The 16,734-nt window shown below is 39.1% G+C and overlaps 4 protein-coding genes across 4 annotated transcripts; 3 read left to right on the top strand and 1 right to left on the bottom strand.

The window, feature by feature from the left end:
* Window positions 1-2,813: 2,813 nt before the first annotated feature.
* On the top strand, window positions 2,814-7,744 carry L201_002063 (uncharacterized protein; the record flags this gene model as incomplete). Its single annotated transcript, XM_066217843.1, has 7 exons — window positions 2,814-3,548; window positions 3,613-6,670; window positions 6,735-6,853; window positions 6,925-7,047; window positions 7,115-7,214; window positions 7,286-7,389; window positions 7,463-7,744. The coding sequence occupies 7 exons, from the start codon at window positions 2,814-2,816 to the stop codon at window positions 7,742-7,744; spliced, it is 4,521 nt and encodes a 1,506-aa protein (XP_066073940.1).
* Window positions 7,745-8,429: 685 nt separating this feature from the next.
* On the top strand, window positions 8,430-9,005 carry L201_002064 (uncharacterized protein; the record flags this gene model as incomplete). Its single annotated transcript, XM_066217844.1, has 1 exon — window positions 8,430-9,005. The coding sequence occupies one exon, from the start codon at window positions 8,430-8,432 to the stop codon at window positions 9,003-9,005; it is 576 nt and encodes a 191-aa protein (XP_066073941.1).
* A 2,180-nt stretch (window positions 9,006-11,185) lies between these two features.
* Window positions 11,186-14,056, top strand: L201_002065 (uncharacterized protein; the record flags this gene model as incomplete). The annotated part of the gene is made up of 3 exons (XM_066217845.1): window positions 11,186-11,773; window positions 11,845-12,345; window positions 12,407-14,056. 3 exons carry the CDS (start codon window positions 11,186-11,188, stop codon window positions 14,054-14,056), a joined length of 2,739 nt encoding a protein of 912 aa, XP_066073942.1.
* An 856-nt stretch (window positions 14,057-14,912) lies between these two features.
* L201_002066 (uncharacterized protein) lies at window positions 14,913-15,525 on the bottom strand (the record flags this gene model as incomplete). The annotated part of the gene is made up of 4 exons (XM_066217846.1): window positions 14,913-14,947; window positions 15,096-15,188; window positions 15,255-15,327; window positions 15,514-15,525. 4 exons carry the CDS (start codon window positions 15,523-15,525, stop codon window positions 14,913-14,915), a joined length of 213 nt encoding a protein of 70 aa, XP_066073943.1.
* Window positions 15,526-16,734: the final 1,209 nt, after the last annotated feature.

Genomic DNA, 16,734 nt, shown 5'->3' on the forward strand with positions numbered 1-16,734 from the left:
GAATCAATGTTTCACCTCCTCTTTATTCTCTTGTTCCTTCTTATGCCTGTCGGAAGAAAAAGGTTAATAGAAATACGTCACGTCGATCCCTTTTTTCTCCTTGTCTTTTGAAATTGTACTGAATAGAGAATCTTGTTATTAACAAGATACAAAAGAGTTATAAACATCTTAGTAAAATCTCTTGGCCGAATGCAAAGATTACATAAATCATGTCATGCCGAGCATTTCTGTCGCTGTTCTCTTTACGTTAATACGGTTTTACGGTTAACAGCGCCTAAGCAAGCTCATCTAAATGATACGCAAAGCATAGGGCTCTTACCGTTTGTGTTTCGTATACAAAGATCACGGCCACCATCAATACAATAACCTCTCATTCAATTTCACGTTTCTGGAAGATTTGTTGCGAGACTTTTTAGTCTTGTTACTGATAACAATCTTGTCTTTATCACTTTCATTCAGAAATTAATCCGAATCAATCAATAAACCTCTGTTGTTTATTCTGTTTTATAAATAGCTCCCACAGTTTCAATGGGATACACACTTAACAAACATGTCTGTGGTTGTATATAACCCCCGTATCCCATAGAATCATCCGGCAGAGCAGTTTGTCGTAAGGTGTTTCGGTTTTCGGACGCAAAAGAACGAAAAGTGCTGTACATGCATTAGATACATTAGGAAATATTCGACTGTTTTTTCGTTTTTTTTTCTATTTTATTGTAACCTTTTTATTGGAATTTTGCCGCTGCATCTATCCGTTTGTAGCTGGTTACGTTCTGTCTGTGCCTGACGATCCTTTTTCTTGGGTGTCGTTTCGCCCCCTTTCTTTTTTTCACAGACGGATTTTTGCCATCTTTTGGCATTTTCGACATTGTAAAAATTTCTTGCCCTCTCACTCTGTTCTGCTCTTCATAGCTTCAGTGCCCTCTTATTCTCGTATTCTATACCTTCAGCACTACCTCTCGTTTCTTCTGGTTATCGCTGGACTTACCCAAAATAGCAGGTATTTTTCACCAAAAAAGGTATTATATACTTCAAGCGGTGACTTCCGACGTGTCTCGGACTTTTATCATCTGCCTGTTGTCTGTACCTCGTACCTTAGCGTTCCGTTCCGATCTGGACTTGCCATCCTCGACATCTCCCTATCTTTGTTAGCTACCGATACTCATTGATTTAAAGTTAACAAGTTACTCCGTCAAGGTTTTAACGACATGCTTTTCCAACTTTATCACTATTGTACATATGTGCATCTCGCTAAAAGATTTAAGACATGATTCCAACTATATTATCCAGCACCAGCACCACCACCAGCACCACCACCACCATAACAAGACGTTTGCGATTTCATACGTGAAACTTTACTTTGCATTGTTTATCCTTTATCTTGCCGGTCATTCTCAACTTCAGAAGAATGGCTGGCAAATTCCTTTGTAAGCTCGATGAACCCTTCCCAGTTGATCTGTCAGAAAGAGTACGCATCGATCTGCATGAGGTCTTTTATGTTACATGTGCCTCCCCATACGGAACACAAGGTCCTACTTGAAAGGTACTAAAGGTATATATGGCTTTACACTTATACTCGCTTAGTAGGCTATGATACAATATGTAGGTATACGTACGTATCGGGCCTTCGGGAAGCTTTACCCCTTGTAGCATGATAAAAGGTACACAAGTTTATGTTCGATACGATACTTGCATCATGTTTTGATCCCGAAAGCGTTATTCTCTGTGGCCAGGTACAGGTACTCATCATATATAATGATGACCTTGTTTCATGTTTGATTTTTCTTCAAAGTATGTACTACTCTAGCACATGTGATACGACAACCTATCGTCTGGGACGTTAGCGTTATGGATGTCCATATGCAAACACCAAAACCATCTGTTACTGTAACTTGGAGTACCTTACTACGAGCGTAAGGGGTACCAAATCTTCGCATATTTCACAGATAAAAAAGGTGCCACGTATATAACTTACCTATATATTTTTTCCCCTTGTACGTTTTTCCGCTTTGTGGCAGTTGTGGTGTTCAAGAGTCAATAAAGACTGATTTACTTTATCTATATTTCCCATTTAAGCCATGTCGCGACTTGTTTTCATCATTTCTGTTCCTCATGTTTTGTTTTCATTGATTTGTTGGAACATTACGCATTTATTCAGGGAAAACAGGTGCTCTAATCGAATTAAAGTTGGACTCAAAAGGTGCTAAAAAGTGCTGAAACAATAAAAGCAAACAGATAAATGTAAACAAACCATAGGATTACAAAATAGCACTAAAATATATGTACCATGATGTGCACAACTTATGAGCCTAACAAACGGGTACATCCTAGTAATTTCGCACAGATCATTATAGACACATAAACATCGTCATTAACTTGATGCTTAGACCACCACATTCGTTCATCTCCTAAAAAACATCAAGGTCAAAGCGTTATCTTACATCACATATAGCACACCCACAACATCTTTCCGAGACAATCAGACAGCATCATCACGCGTTATTTGCTCGATGCAAGTCATCACATCACATTGAGTATTAGGTGGAACATCTTCAGTCTACAATCTCCAGCCTCGATCAGTTCATTAACACAATAACAATCATTATATCATTTTTGCTACTCAGCTTTACGAGTTGAGATTATATGTCACAAGCAGATTATTTGGTATCTTTCACAAACCACTATAACGGAGCAATAAAAATAGAAACAACAGGATCTGCAAGGGAAATTGGTATCAAGAATCGACTATTAGATAAATTTCGAAATTAACTGGATCTTAATCAACTTGCCTCTTAGTCTACATAACCAACAACATGGCAGTACCAACTTATTCCCCGCATCAGATTGGTGAATTACCATTCGAACAAGAACCAAGGTATTATCTAAGTTCTCAACAAAAGCAGCAACGACAACAACAGGAAACTTATCATTCTAGATTTCGTTATCATGCTCAGCCACAATCACAAGCCTCCATTCAACTTTATGATAGTTATTTCCCACCTCATAATCAAAATAACATTTCGAAAAGTGCAACGAATTTTGCTCAAGCCATTCCTCAATATCCCTCACAAAAATTCTCATCGTCGCAACAACAACAACAACAAAAACAATATTCAACAACGAATAATGTTGATGAGATAATTTATCGATATTCATCAGAATTCGATAGAATAGTTCAAGCTCCAGGTACACCCACAGTGGGAATCTATTCACAAGATGGATTATGGGATGAAGAAGAAGAAGATAGTAATATAGAACAATCTCAACAAGCTGGACCACCAAGAAAAAATACTGTCATAGTCACTAAAAATAGTAAAAGTACGAAGGAAAATAGCAATAGTTTATATCAAACTTCAGAAAGTAAAAGTTGGACTTGGAGAAGACCAAGTATGACTCAACCAAATCATAGTCCAAATTTAACATCAGAGGAACAAGTACCTTTACCTGTTCCTCCAAAAGGTTTAGAAAAGAAGAAGAGTAAAGGTCTGTTAAGAGGTAAAGGGAGAAGAGGCGAATTGATAGTAAATGTCGCTTTAGAGGATGAATCAGTATGTTTGCGATTTGCATAAAATCCCGATCTTTTGCTGTGTTGCTGATTGTTCGCTGTTCTAGTTCGAAGCTCCACCTCCAATACCTATACCTGCGACACCTGCTTCCTTTATAACTGAATCCTCACCTGCTTCATTTACTTCTCCCACCTTCTCACCCATCGATTACCCTTCTCCAATGTTTGAAACCCCAGCTGTATTACCCACTCCACCAACAACTTCGACAGCAAGCTCAAATACCGCTAACAAAACAACTAAAGCCGCTTCATCATGGAAAAGGGGTATGCAGAAAATCTTCAAGTCGAAATCTTCAGCAGCGTTACGTGAAGCAGCAACAAAAGAAGCTTCATTATCTCCTCCACCACCCCAACCACCTTTGCCAATACCATCAATATCTTCCAAACACAATCTACCTGGACCAATTCATCATCCCCTGGGAAAACCATTCTCATCTTCTACACCTCCTTTAGGTCAATCAAGCAGAATAAACAATAACATCCTTACGCCAAGATACCTTTCAACTCCACCATCAGCAACTACCGCCTCCTTTGTCCACCCATTACTACCCAATGTTCCAAATGATCCATTTGCTTCAAGTCTAGATCTTACATGCAATAATCCAACCTCATCTCCATTGGTTTCACCTAAACCTCGTCCCACATTAAGACATAATTCACCAAGTTTAAGAGATTTGAAAAATTTCTTACCAGGTTCATCGAAACCAGCTATATCGAAAGCAAAGAGTTTCGCAACCTTACATCATAGAGAGGATTCAAGGATCACAACGAGGGAGAAAGTTCAAGATCGTCCTTCACATTCATCAAAATTATCAAAACGGATGAGTTCGTTGGTAGGATTAAACGTTTTTGCTCATGCTGCACCTGAAAACAAGAATTTGGAACTATTAGAACATCCACCTACTCAAGCTTCACTTGCACCTCCGATAGAAAGTCCACCACTTCTTCCTCCACAACCACCATATTTCGCTGGCGCTTCCAGATCACCATCTTTACCTTCCATCACCACCGATTCCTCGTCATCTACTTCAGAGGAAAGTCCCCGTATAAGCATACCACCAAGTGCACCCTTACCTCCTATTCCAGCTTCCAGCTCAACAACAAATCTTACTGCTCCTATACAGCGTAGTGGTTCAGGTGCTGTTTTATTACCTCGATCAAGATCAACCAGTATGAGTTTCAAATCGCCCCCAACAAGTTCATCATTTTTCGACTTATATGAACAACTGGGTATCTGGCCTAGTGCGGAGAAAAAGGAAGTCCACGAGGAACCTGAAGAAATGGAAAAAGTGGTACAACAAGAATTGAAGGAAGCAAGAGCTGAAGCCAAGGCGGTTGAAGAGGATAAGGAGAATATCACCCCAACTGAAATAACGGATCAACTTGAAGAAAACGTTGAACATGCCATCGATATTACTGAAGATGTCTCGGAATCTCAGCTACGCGTCAACATGCCTAGATCTGAGACTATCAGTTCTATAGCAAGCTGGAATGTTGCGCTAAATTCTTTCCCAGCAGCTCCTGGAGGAGATGTGCTTGATTTTGGATTACCCTATGTTGCCGATGAAGAAGGTATGGATTCAACGATAAATTCCACAGAGCTGAATCATGATCAATCAGATGGGTTAAGTATCGTAGCTGTTGCTGCTTCATCTCGAAATAGCTCTCATCAGACTACAGTAAATAATTCTACATCTACTACCGATAAACGTGGATCCGGATCAACTGTTACCCACGCTACTTCAGTAGGAATGGAATACTTGAACTCGTCGTTTTCATCTAAAAAAGGGAGGGGTAGAGGAGGATCAGAAAGTGGTAACACCTCAAGAGATAGTAGTCCAGAAAGAAATAGAGGCAATATCACAGATCGCGAGGATAGAGAAAGTGATAGTGGTTCTTCATCTGAAGATGATGATGTACCATTATCTAAATTACATCCTGAAGCTGCTGCAGCACAAGTACAACGACGAGAAACACGAAAAAAAGTACGAGAAGCCAGAAAAGCTCAAGTAATTGCTAATCAAACTAAATTATCGGAAAGGAGAATAAGTGAAAAAACTCAAGGTAGAAATCCTGGTGGTGAATTTAAATGGGATGGCGAAGGTGGTATACCTGCTAATATCCTTGCAAAGAAATTAGAAGCTGTTTTAGTTCGAAGAGCTGAAAGAGAAGCTGGGTATATGGCAGCTGCTGCTGCTGATGTGAATGGACAACAGCAACAATCTGGACCAAGCATTCCACAAGGTTTGAAAGCTCATAGATCAATGAGAGAAAATATCCCACCATCTCTTGATAATCACAGTATAAGAAGAGCTCAAAGTCAAGGTCATGGTGTTCATCCTTCTCCAACAGGATGGAAACAAGATTCAACACCACCTCTACCACCGATTCAAACAGCTATACCACATAGAGCACCATCGAATGGAATTTTCAATCCTGAAAGTGCTATTTCACCTACAAGTACATCTTTCGGTCGAATACCTTCTGCCAAAAGGGTTGATCCTGCTTTCGCTACCGCCATGCAAGGTCATTCACATGATTCAACATACAATTACCCATCTTCAATGACTATGGGATCTGGCGATAGATCAAGACAAAATTCAGTAGCTACTAGTGTTTCATCAAGATTACCTACTGCACCATCCGGCACCAGAGCATCATCAAGACAAGATGAAAGATCGGGACCAGTTTCAGCTCAAGTCACAAGAAGTAATACATCCGCTACTCAACATTCAATAGCTTCATCTTCAAGAAGAATAAGATCTAATTCTAATGCAGTACCTCCATTAAACCATAAAGATGAATCTGCTGCTTTACATGCAAGATCAACTACTGAACCGTTACCTTCATCATCATCTTCGGCTCATCATACTTCATCTGTTCCCCCTCCTTCAATATCAACAACTTCTACACCAGCACAAAGGGTACATGCGACTGTACCTGCATTTATATCTGCCTTGAATGGGAAGAAAATCATGTTAGACCTGACAAGTACTATAACTGCTAGGGATGTTCTAGTTAGTACCTATCATCAAGGTGATTTAGTTGATGCAACAGTAGGTAAGAGCTGGGTTCTTTGTGAAATTTTCGCTGAATTAGGTTGTGGTAAGTTATAATTCCCTTTTCCCCATTGACCAAGAAAGACAAAAATTGATCTCGTAAATTATAGAACGACAAGTTAGAGAATATGAACCTCTTTTACCAATTGTCAAAGGTTGGGATCAAACTGCCAAATTCAATTGTTTCGTATTTAAACAAAGTAATAGAGGTATGCCGACTTGGGCAAGAGTAAGTCGAACTTTTCATTCTCTAACAAATAATTCACAATCAAGGCTTATATTCAAATTTTCGATTCATAGGCCGTTCCTTCCAACCCACCCATGTTAGGTCAATGGGTGCAATACGAAACTAAAAAAGGTAAATGGTCGAAGAAATGGTTAGAAACTAGAGGTGGACAAGTATTTTTGGCTAAGAATGAAAAGGTACGTTTCACATTGAAACCAGTTATCTTGTGTGCCGTGAATCAAGCTGATTGTAAGGGGTTTACAGAACAAAGACGAAGTTCACATAAATACATTGTTCTTCGACATTTATGCTGTTACAAGAGGATATGATTCACCTAGACCTTCTACTTTCATTATGAAACGAGGTAAGTCGGACTTGTTTTCCCTATGTTGCAGTAAAGTATAAGAAGCTGACAATACTTACTTGTAACAATAGTTGAACCAGCTTCCAATTTTGAAAATCCATCAGATTACGCGCATGTCTTTTCATGTGATGAAGGCTTAGCTTTCAAATTGATGGCCGCTATATACGATGCCAAAGTTAGTCGAAATTGTTTTCTATCTGTCCCGGATGTCATGGATGATTACTAATGATATACAAAATATAAAATAGAGTTATGCGTTATCCCAAAATCATCCTCAGATGATTCATGCTCAACTTTCGAATACGACTCATCCAACTTCATCTTCCTCATCCTCTCAAGGTAATCCTTCAAGATCTTTAAGTATAAAAAGACCAAGTCTAACAAGTAATAATAGTAATGGATCTTCCTCTACTCATAGTCATGGTCATGGACATGTTATACATCATCAGCAGTATCAACCTTTGGTTAATCTTAAAGATGATCAACAGGAACGATCTGGATTTACAGGTAAAGGGTTACTGAAACTGTAATTGTACCTCAAGATTACACAATGATGTCCTTATTTCTCCTCGCTTTCGCAAATCCTGATTTTTCTACTGTTTTGCCCTTTGCTGTTACTCTTTCTCTTATCATACAAGTGAAGGCGAGATGCGGAATGGACCTTTTCCAAATATAACTTATAGTATAATGAATTTTATAGATTTTATGCAGTACACGAATAGGACTGTTTTATGTAGATTTAACGATATATAATGTAAATATAATATGTATGCTTAACGAATGTATTTTATGAATGAACATTATATGTAATTCTATGTTTCCTGTGTACTGTAATAAATACTTAATATTGACATCGTTCCCTATAGGCCCGCCGATTGCCGTTTGCATGATTGAGCGCCACTAAGCACATCCTCAACGCCATAATCTCAACTTTTATGCTGATGTAAGGTTTGATATGTTCAATGGAAATGTACAAGTATGATTACAAAGAAGATTGATGATAGAAGCGAGATTTCCTCCTCAAACATTCAGGTAGAAAGAATATTGTAGTTCCAGCTACCTTAGTAAACAAGTCAAGCGATAAAAGCAGGAATTTGATTCCAACCCGTCGGTCATCTTTAACGAGATGAGGAGCGGTTAATATCATTTATATCTACAATTGTGATTTATCACCCACAGTTCACATCAGTTCACATCATCTACCATACTTACAGCATGACACCACGCCTCAGACGTAGATGGTCACTTGATGTTGAGGGTGAACTAGACGAAGCGGAAAACAAATGGCAACGCGCCATAGTAGAAGAAAATCTTGATGAAATTACCAGAGATATTTTGATACGCGTTGTTATTTCAAAATGTAGACCATATCTTGCGAAAAACAGAGCGCAAGCTGAAGAATTAAAACTGTTAAATAAAAAAGCATGGTTGAAATTTGCAAATGAATTAATAGTTCAAATGATATACAGTATGCGAACGATTTTATCTCAAATGAAGATGAAAAAACCATATAAATCTGACCATCAGAATCAAATCGATCAATTAGTTATGATGCTTAGTGAAGACATTAATAATAATGATAATAATAAGGATATCAAATCATCCTCAAATCAAAATATCATATTGGAAGTAAAATCTTTCATATATAAATCGTTTCCACGATACAGAGATACTCATTATTGTCCAAAGTGGATAGAAAGAAGGGAACAGTTAGAAAATGAAAAGCTTACTACCAAAATGCAAAACATTTCAATTAAGAACAAATCCAGAATTGTCAAAAGTTCAAGTTGATTAATTTAAAATATGATTAGCAGAAAGCAAATCCCTTTGAGTAAGTTCCGCTCTATTTATCTCATGAATCACATCACTAGTCTTATGATGACTATAGATGAGGACTACATACACATCGCACCGTTGAAATCACCTTCACACTTACGAATCGATCATATCCAGCTGCTTTCTTCACATCCCACATTTCTGGATACCAAAAACGTCAAGCCCCATCCAAAGTTATAACACTTGAAAGCACAGTATTTCCCAAATAACGTCGACTGCAACTGATAAACGCTATAGTAGAAGCAGGATGAACTGGAAGTGCTTGAAACAAGTCACAAGAAGTTGGGTACTCATAAGTCAGATTCAATTGACATCACAAATACATTAGAATCATTGTCCGACTACAATCAAACTTTATTATTTATTTTCCTAATCATTAGTTTCCACCATACTATGTAGTAGGATTTGTCTTCCCAAAGTATGGTCGTAACAAGTATATTTTTACAGTATATTCCTTAAATCATCCAGAAGTTCCTACCAGGATCATTGAGTTAGAATAATGTTTTTTTTATCTAGGATCCCTTTGCTAAGAACATTTTGACTAAACCTCGGTTACGATGCTCTTCTTGTATTATCATTGTGCAATAAAACATTAGGATTTTAATCAATTGATTGATCGTCTTGAAAGCAAATCTCGGGATCGTACCTATTCATCTCGGTCAAGTTAGTAAATAAGCGGTGACAATTGAACAGGGCCTACGTAGTCAGATCCTCTAAAAGATCGCCCATTAATAAATCCGTTAGCCCATTATATAAAGTCGTTTACGCATTAAGCAGTTTGGTGGTCAGAGATCAAAACGCGGACACGGTTTGGTATCACCCAGCAGGTCATTGAAGAAGATATCCGTATGCATTTAAAAGGAGTAGACAAAGCATACATGGACGATATGTGATTATCTCATACCGAGTGCTCTCCGAGTACCATATGTGTGTGTATGCATACTACGTACATTACTGGTAATAAACCGGCCACCGATCAAAATACTCAAAATAGGTGCGGTTAACGGTCATCCCGGTCATATGTATATATGTATCAGGTAATTATTTAAGGTTAACTTGTTTATATGTTTTTTTAGTGGTACGATATTACCGACGGTCAAACGCTCATTTATATTATATTATTATTCAATTTTGTCTTACGATGATTAATCTTTTTTGATTATTCATACAGTTAGTGTACAAACAAACTATACATACAAGACTTGTACGTACATACTCTTATTCACACAACCATTTCGACATTATTTTCTCATCTTCATCATTACTTTATGTTATCGATATCTTCGAATTTTTTACTTTTGAACGACATACCTCACAACGAGAATTACTTCGGGTAAAACACCAAATTTATAACACTTCGGTACTAATCTCGGTCTCGACTTGGGAAAAACACCTCGCGATTCTCGGCACCCCCCTTGTACGTAAAACGTCATCTTAAAATTCAAAAAAGATTCAAAAGGCGGCCGCCGCACCGCATAGTCATACTAGTAGTAGTAAACAAAGATTTTGGTCCAAGTTAACCTTAGTACAAGCGTAAATCTTAAATCATCAAGTTTGGGTTATCATAGAAAAGCACAGCAAGCCAAAGCTCCAACAAATAGAATATTACAGCAATGACCTCTTAGAAACAACAACAACATTGCATTCAACACTTTCATACATATCACTACCATTATCATCATCAGCATCATTTCAATATCGTCTACATCAGTAGTGGTCCAGACGGATTCGGAGATCATAATAGATATCATTCAACAAGTCCAAATTACAATACGCGAGAAAATTGCCGAATTGACTCATAATTCTTCAATCAACATCGACAACTATCTACTGAATGGTGGTATCGTCCATAGATCCATTAGACAAAATAATCATATGAAAGTATATTAGCAAACAAGCTTTTAGAGTAAAAATCAAAGGAACATCTCACCTCTCCTTTATCATTCGCCTTGACGACTAAAATATCCTCACTCCACTTCATTTCTACACTTCTTACATCTTATTCGATACTATCAATTTCAGTTTGTTCGCTGGTACGACAACTCATCAACAGCTCATGATCACTAAAAACAGCATCGAAACGAAATCAAGTTTATCACTTCTCGCTCATCACATAAATCAAAGATTCACTTACCATGCCGTTCTTTCAATCCTTTCAAGAATTCAAAGGACTTACCAGTAGTTTCCTCTTTGCATCTGAACCACCTGCATCCACGACGACCTCCACAACAGTAACACCGAATGGTACACCTAAAGCAATACCTGCATCAGCTGTCGCCGGACCTGGACCAAGTACGACTGCCAATGCAAGAGCTTCTTTAGCGGTCCGTCAACATTCTGAATTAAGTCTTAATTCATCGTCTACATCTACTTCCACTTCCACACCAACTACACCATCGAATGAAAGATTAAACCCATTAGGGAGACCAATACCTACTCGACAAGCATCTTCTACGTCAGGTACACCCATCAGACCATCTTTAAAACACTCTAATACTGGTAATTCAACTCCATCTTCGTCGGATTCTTCAGATAATGTAAATGGTAAACGAAGGGTATCAGGTACAAATGTCTCAATTGCTGATCCCGAAGTAAGTGGTGTAGAAGGTGAGAGAAGAAAAAGTCCAAGAAGGAAAAATAGCTCAAGACCTCCTAGTCCGGCAAGTGGTTTGAGTGGTATAGACCGTGAACCTAGAATAAGGAAGAAGAAAACTCCGCTTGATGTGAGCTTAGACCTCAACTACCCATCGTTCTCTGAAAGACTCGCATGACGCTAATTTTATGTTGTTTATAGACCTATATAATCGTCAAACCTCCCCCTACATCCAATAAAAACCCTCTCAACCTTCAGATACAGTTAGTAGTCAAACCCACTCGACCTAGAAGGGATCGTTCAGCATCTGGCATATCGAGTCGGTCTGGATCAATAGTAGGCGATGGTATAGTCGCTTCTCCTATATCTCAGATAGTTGATCTACCGACGGAAGAATCGGACGATACCTCATCCAAAGAAGGGGTTATTACCTCTGAAGCACCCTTATCAACATCGTCGTCCAACGATAAAGGTTTACCGGGATCACCAAAGTCAAGTTCCACTGGCTCTGAGAATGGTAATAACGGTGCGGGTCTAAGAAGGTCTTCATCAATCAGATCAAGCATATCAACTTCAACTGCTGCAACTGGTAGTAGTTCCGCTTCAGGAAAAAGGATAGAACCAATGTTTAATTTAGCTGTACATAACGTCATGCAACCTACAGTCGTGACGGATGCCTCTACCGATGTTAAGGTAGCTAAGGTGAGTACGCAGGCGATATTTTGTCTGCCTTGATTAGGAGACTAAGTTCCTGTACTTATAGTTTCATAAACGCAATCTTGATATCACGGGTGTTGGTATACTTGAGCCCTCTGAGGTTTGGCTTCCTGCCAGTCAACCAGCAAACGCCTTCCCGTCAACCCTTCGTCAAAGCACGGATGGTGGTCCAAGACCTACTCGACAACGACCAGTATCACTCATCTCCCTCACTTCACCTATTTCACCTACCTTGAGTCGATCGGATGATGGAAAAGGTGGAATCCGGGGCTCAATAGACTTGAAAGGGTTCAAAATGGAGAATCTCAGACTCGGTCAGAACAAAGCCGATGGACAAGAAAGTAAAACCAAGCAATTCTTCGGAAAAGTCTTTAAGAGAAAAACCTCAATGAACGATATCAACTCAGGTAAAAAGAAAACTAGTCCATCTGCTTCATTCTCATCAACCTTTGAATCAACCCAAACTGCTACATCACCTAGTCATGATTTCGCGGGAGTCAACAGTCTTCACCCCAACATGGCAGCTATTCCTAGAAACCATTCCGTGACCGCTGCAGACCTACCAACAACCGGTGTAGGTGCGCCAACTTTCGGTACTGCACCCCTAGTCATTCGACGTAGATCTTCAGGTGCAATGATTACTCCCGATGGTGCTGTCACCGGTCTTACAGCTCATTCTGCTCAACCTGTAGAAACTGCTACCAAAATGGAAAGATGTCAATCATTACCTATCATACCATCCAATCGACCTGTAGGTTACACTTGGACAGTCAAAAAATGGGCCAAGAAAAATGAAGACGGATGGGCAGCACATTTGCGAGCCGCAGCCAATGCAGGTTTAGAAATCGTCGGGGGTAATGCGGCTACAGAAGGAGAAGATGACGTTGTATTTGAGTGGGTCAAATTACGGGTACCATCAAATGCAACCGGAGATGACATTATGAGAAGGTATTCAACAAATGGTGCTATATCTGGCACAAGAGCAAGAACCAAATCTAGATCAGGCTCTGTTCCACCTGAACTTAGTAACGATACTATCAATATCAATTCGCCAAATCGATCTAGAACAGATCTAGGTTTACAACCACCTAATAAAAGGGAAGCATCGCCTTTACCAAGACCTTCTTCACCTAACTTAAATTCAATTCATTCAAATCAAGCTTCACCAATGGGGTCTCCTAGATTAGATGGTAGACCTGAACCAGTAAGAAGAATTTCTGCATCAGTATCACCTTCAAGAAGAACTTCATCAACTTCAGTATCATCCAATACACCTACAACAGATAACATGCCTATACCAACATCAACGTATCACGGTGAAACTACAGCAGATGAAGATTCTGATCCTGAAGATTCTGAAACTCCATGGACTTGTTCAGTTTGGGTTAAAAAAACTGGACAAAGACAATTATTAGGTACTTTAACACCTGCACCACATCATCCAAAAGTTATTGGTATTTTAAAAATTCCACAAGGTTTAGATTCTGTTTCTTTAACAAATTTACAACCTAAATCTGATTCTAATACACAAGTAAAAGATTTACATGGAACAATCAAAAAAATCAAAGATAATATTGCATTAACAGAAGAAAATTTGAAAGATGTGGTTTGTGTAACTGCTATGTGGCTTGTCGCAAGAGAAGAATTTAATGGTTTAGGTAAAAAGAAAAATGGTAGAAGAGGTACACAAGGCTAATTGCAATGGGCTTGCTGCTAACAAGCTTTTGGTAGCTTAGCTTCAAAATCATGTATATATCTGGACTTTGAGCGGAATAGTTGCCAGTAATATGTCATACCAATTCAAGATCAACAACAATTCACGTCCTATCCATGAATATAATTATTTATGTATGTTGTAATTTGTATTGAGCACTAATCCATCTTACTCATATGCATGACTTTTCGGGTTTCCACGACTACTCTTTGAGTTCGCATTCATATTCAATCTAAGATGGTGTCAAGGCTGTAGATTGTTGTACTATAGATTAGACTGAAATTGGTGTCCACTACAAGCTTGCGTATGACGAATAACTCGGTGCAGGAAACATACCATGTTACTCGACACTTCACCGGTCATAAGAACCAGATCAATGTGAATTATGTGATTGAAATCAATCCGTCACTTCCAGCTTGATCAGGTGAGGAGGGAGGTCGAGTGAACGGACTAACAACCAATTTTATGTTATTTGTTATTGGGTTAGTACGTAACAGTTTGGTGTTATCATGAATTCGTTTCATGAGTGTTCCAGCAGAAAGATTGTGAATGTCGGTGACAAACACCTTGATTCCTACCACCTGCAGCTAATAGGAGGGAGGAACCCCTAGATTAGTAGTTTACTAGGGTTAGCGAACAGTTTGTTAGTCATGTAGATGAAAACTGAGGTACCAAAAGGTTGGTAACCTTCGTCGTATGGAAAGGCAAATTCCTCTCCGGGCAAAGTCTATTGTTTTATAACTTATTCATTCCATTATTGTTACTGCTATTCGCTACAAAGAACTCCAAATCATTCTACCTAAATCATTCTAATGTTAAATGGTTCGAGGAGAGTAGATTATGCGACATCTTTGTTTCTGTTGTCACCAGAGACTGTAAATGGAGAAGCCATGTCAGCAGCTATTTGTGGCAAACCAGAAAGCGGACAGCTCGGGGCTTAGGTGATAGGAAGTACGACGAATGTGATGATAGCTGAAAGCCTATCGGTGTTCGAGTACCTCAAGATGAAAATGCTACTCACTGGCATCACCAACTTTTTGGGTGGTTGATTTCTCTTGTTGAGGTTGAACAACTGAAGCAGCAGAGTCGAGAGCACCTTTAACGTAATCAGTGGCTAAGGAAAGGGCGATTTTAGCTTTAGCAACGTGTAAAAAGTAAAGAAGAAACAAAGGAAACTCACCTTGTTCGACGTATGATTTTTCGGAGTCGGGTTTGGCAGCAGCGGTGACTTTGTCAGTTAATGATTCTCGGCCCTAAGTATAATATTTTATAGTTAGTATAGTCAAGCATGTGTTGTGAGATATTCAGGACAAGTACGCCGGAAGGCAAACTGACGAGAGCGCAAGGGGAAGGTGGCAACTGAAACGGATGAGAGGTAGTGAAAGGAAGATATAATGGATGAAGTGATTATTGAGAATGCCATCAAAGGTATCACTCACGACGTCAGACATTGTGATTGATTTGTTTGTTTGGTTTGGTTGTGTTTAAAGAAGGAAAGTTTAAAGTATTTGTGTTATGATGAAAGAAAGAAGAAAGGAAGACATTAAAAACGATAAAGGTAGGTTGTTTATATACCTTTCTTGGTGGATGTCTTTGGTATCTTTCGGAAGTACCTTTTGACCTTCCACGTATGTACACCCATATCCTACCGTAACAAGTATACAGTATAATAATGCATTAATCACCTAATCACGCCAGGTGTTATCATTTTGAATAATCAACTCATTGATGACGCATTAAGCAGAATCATAACGGCAAACCAGAACTAGTAGCAGGATGATATGATATGCAGCGACTGTAGAGAGATAAACACCTGAATCTTACTGGAGAAATGTCGTCATACCCCCCTTCAAACCCTACCTTTTTGGGTATCAGAAGTTACCCGGAGTAGTAATTTAGTCGGGGTCTTGTTACAGAAGTGAGTGACCAGGTGATGTCCTTTGTTGTTGAAAATACGTCATAATCCGTTATGTATAGCTTTTACGTTCCGTTACACCCAGCAAAGCAAGCAAGCACCCCCTTTACCCCTTATCTTTTGGGTCATACCCAGAAGGTACTAGAGCAATCAATAGCTTTCTACAAGATGTCTATAACCGTTGTACAGCCATTTCCCCTTACACCTCATACAACGCGCAAGCTTTGTTTTGTTGTATGCCGAAACCATTTATTTAAACTGTAGTTCATAGCGTCGATCAATTGCGTCATAATAATGATTTTCTTTAGTAACAATTCCCAATGATACCATTTCGTTATTCTCGGAATTGCGCTAGCATTCATTACCTGCCCTTCAGAGAATACCTAAAAGGTAGGGCAAACCGGTTGCATGGTGGCTGTGTAAGGTCAAGGTATCTTGTTGTTTCCAAGTGATTATTTGTTGTCAAGCTACGCTTGGCTAAAATGGTAGATCTGTCTTGAAGTGTCGTCATACATCTTCGGCTTAAGGCGGCCGACGTGTGAAGAATGTCAACAGAACTTTCGAGAGTAAAATTCAAAACAAGATAAAAGTCAGTCACCTGGTTACTCTTTCAGAGTGGGAATTCCGCCAGTTGCTGTATGCGCAAGAAGGTCGTTCCAGGGATATGTCTGGTATGTAGTCAGTGGAAAGAACAAGGTGAATGGTTTCCGACGGTATGGCTACGGAAAAATTGTGTAAATGGGAC

Source organism: Kwoniella dendrophila, chromosome 2, assembly GCF_036810415.1.
Source record: "Kwoniella dendrophila CBS 6074 chromosome 2, complete sequence".
Taxonomy (NCBI): domain Eukaryota; kingdom Fungi; phylum Basidiomycota; class Tremellomycetes; order Tremellales; family Cryptococcaceae; genus Kwoniella; species Kwoniella dendrophila.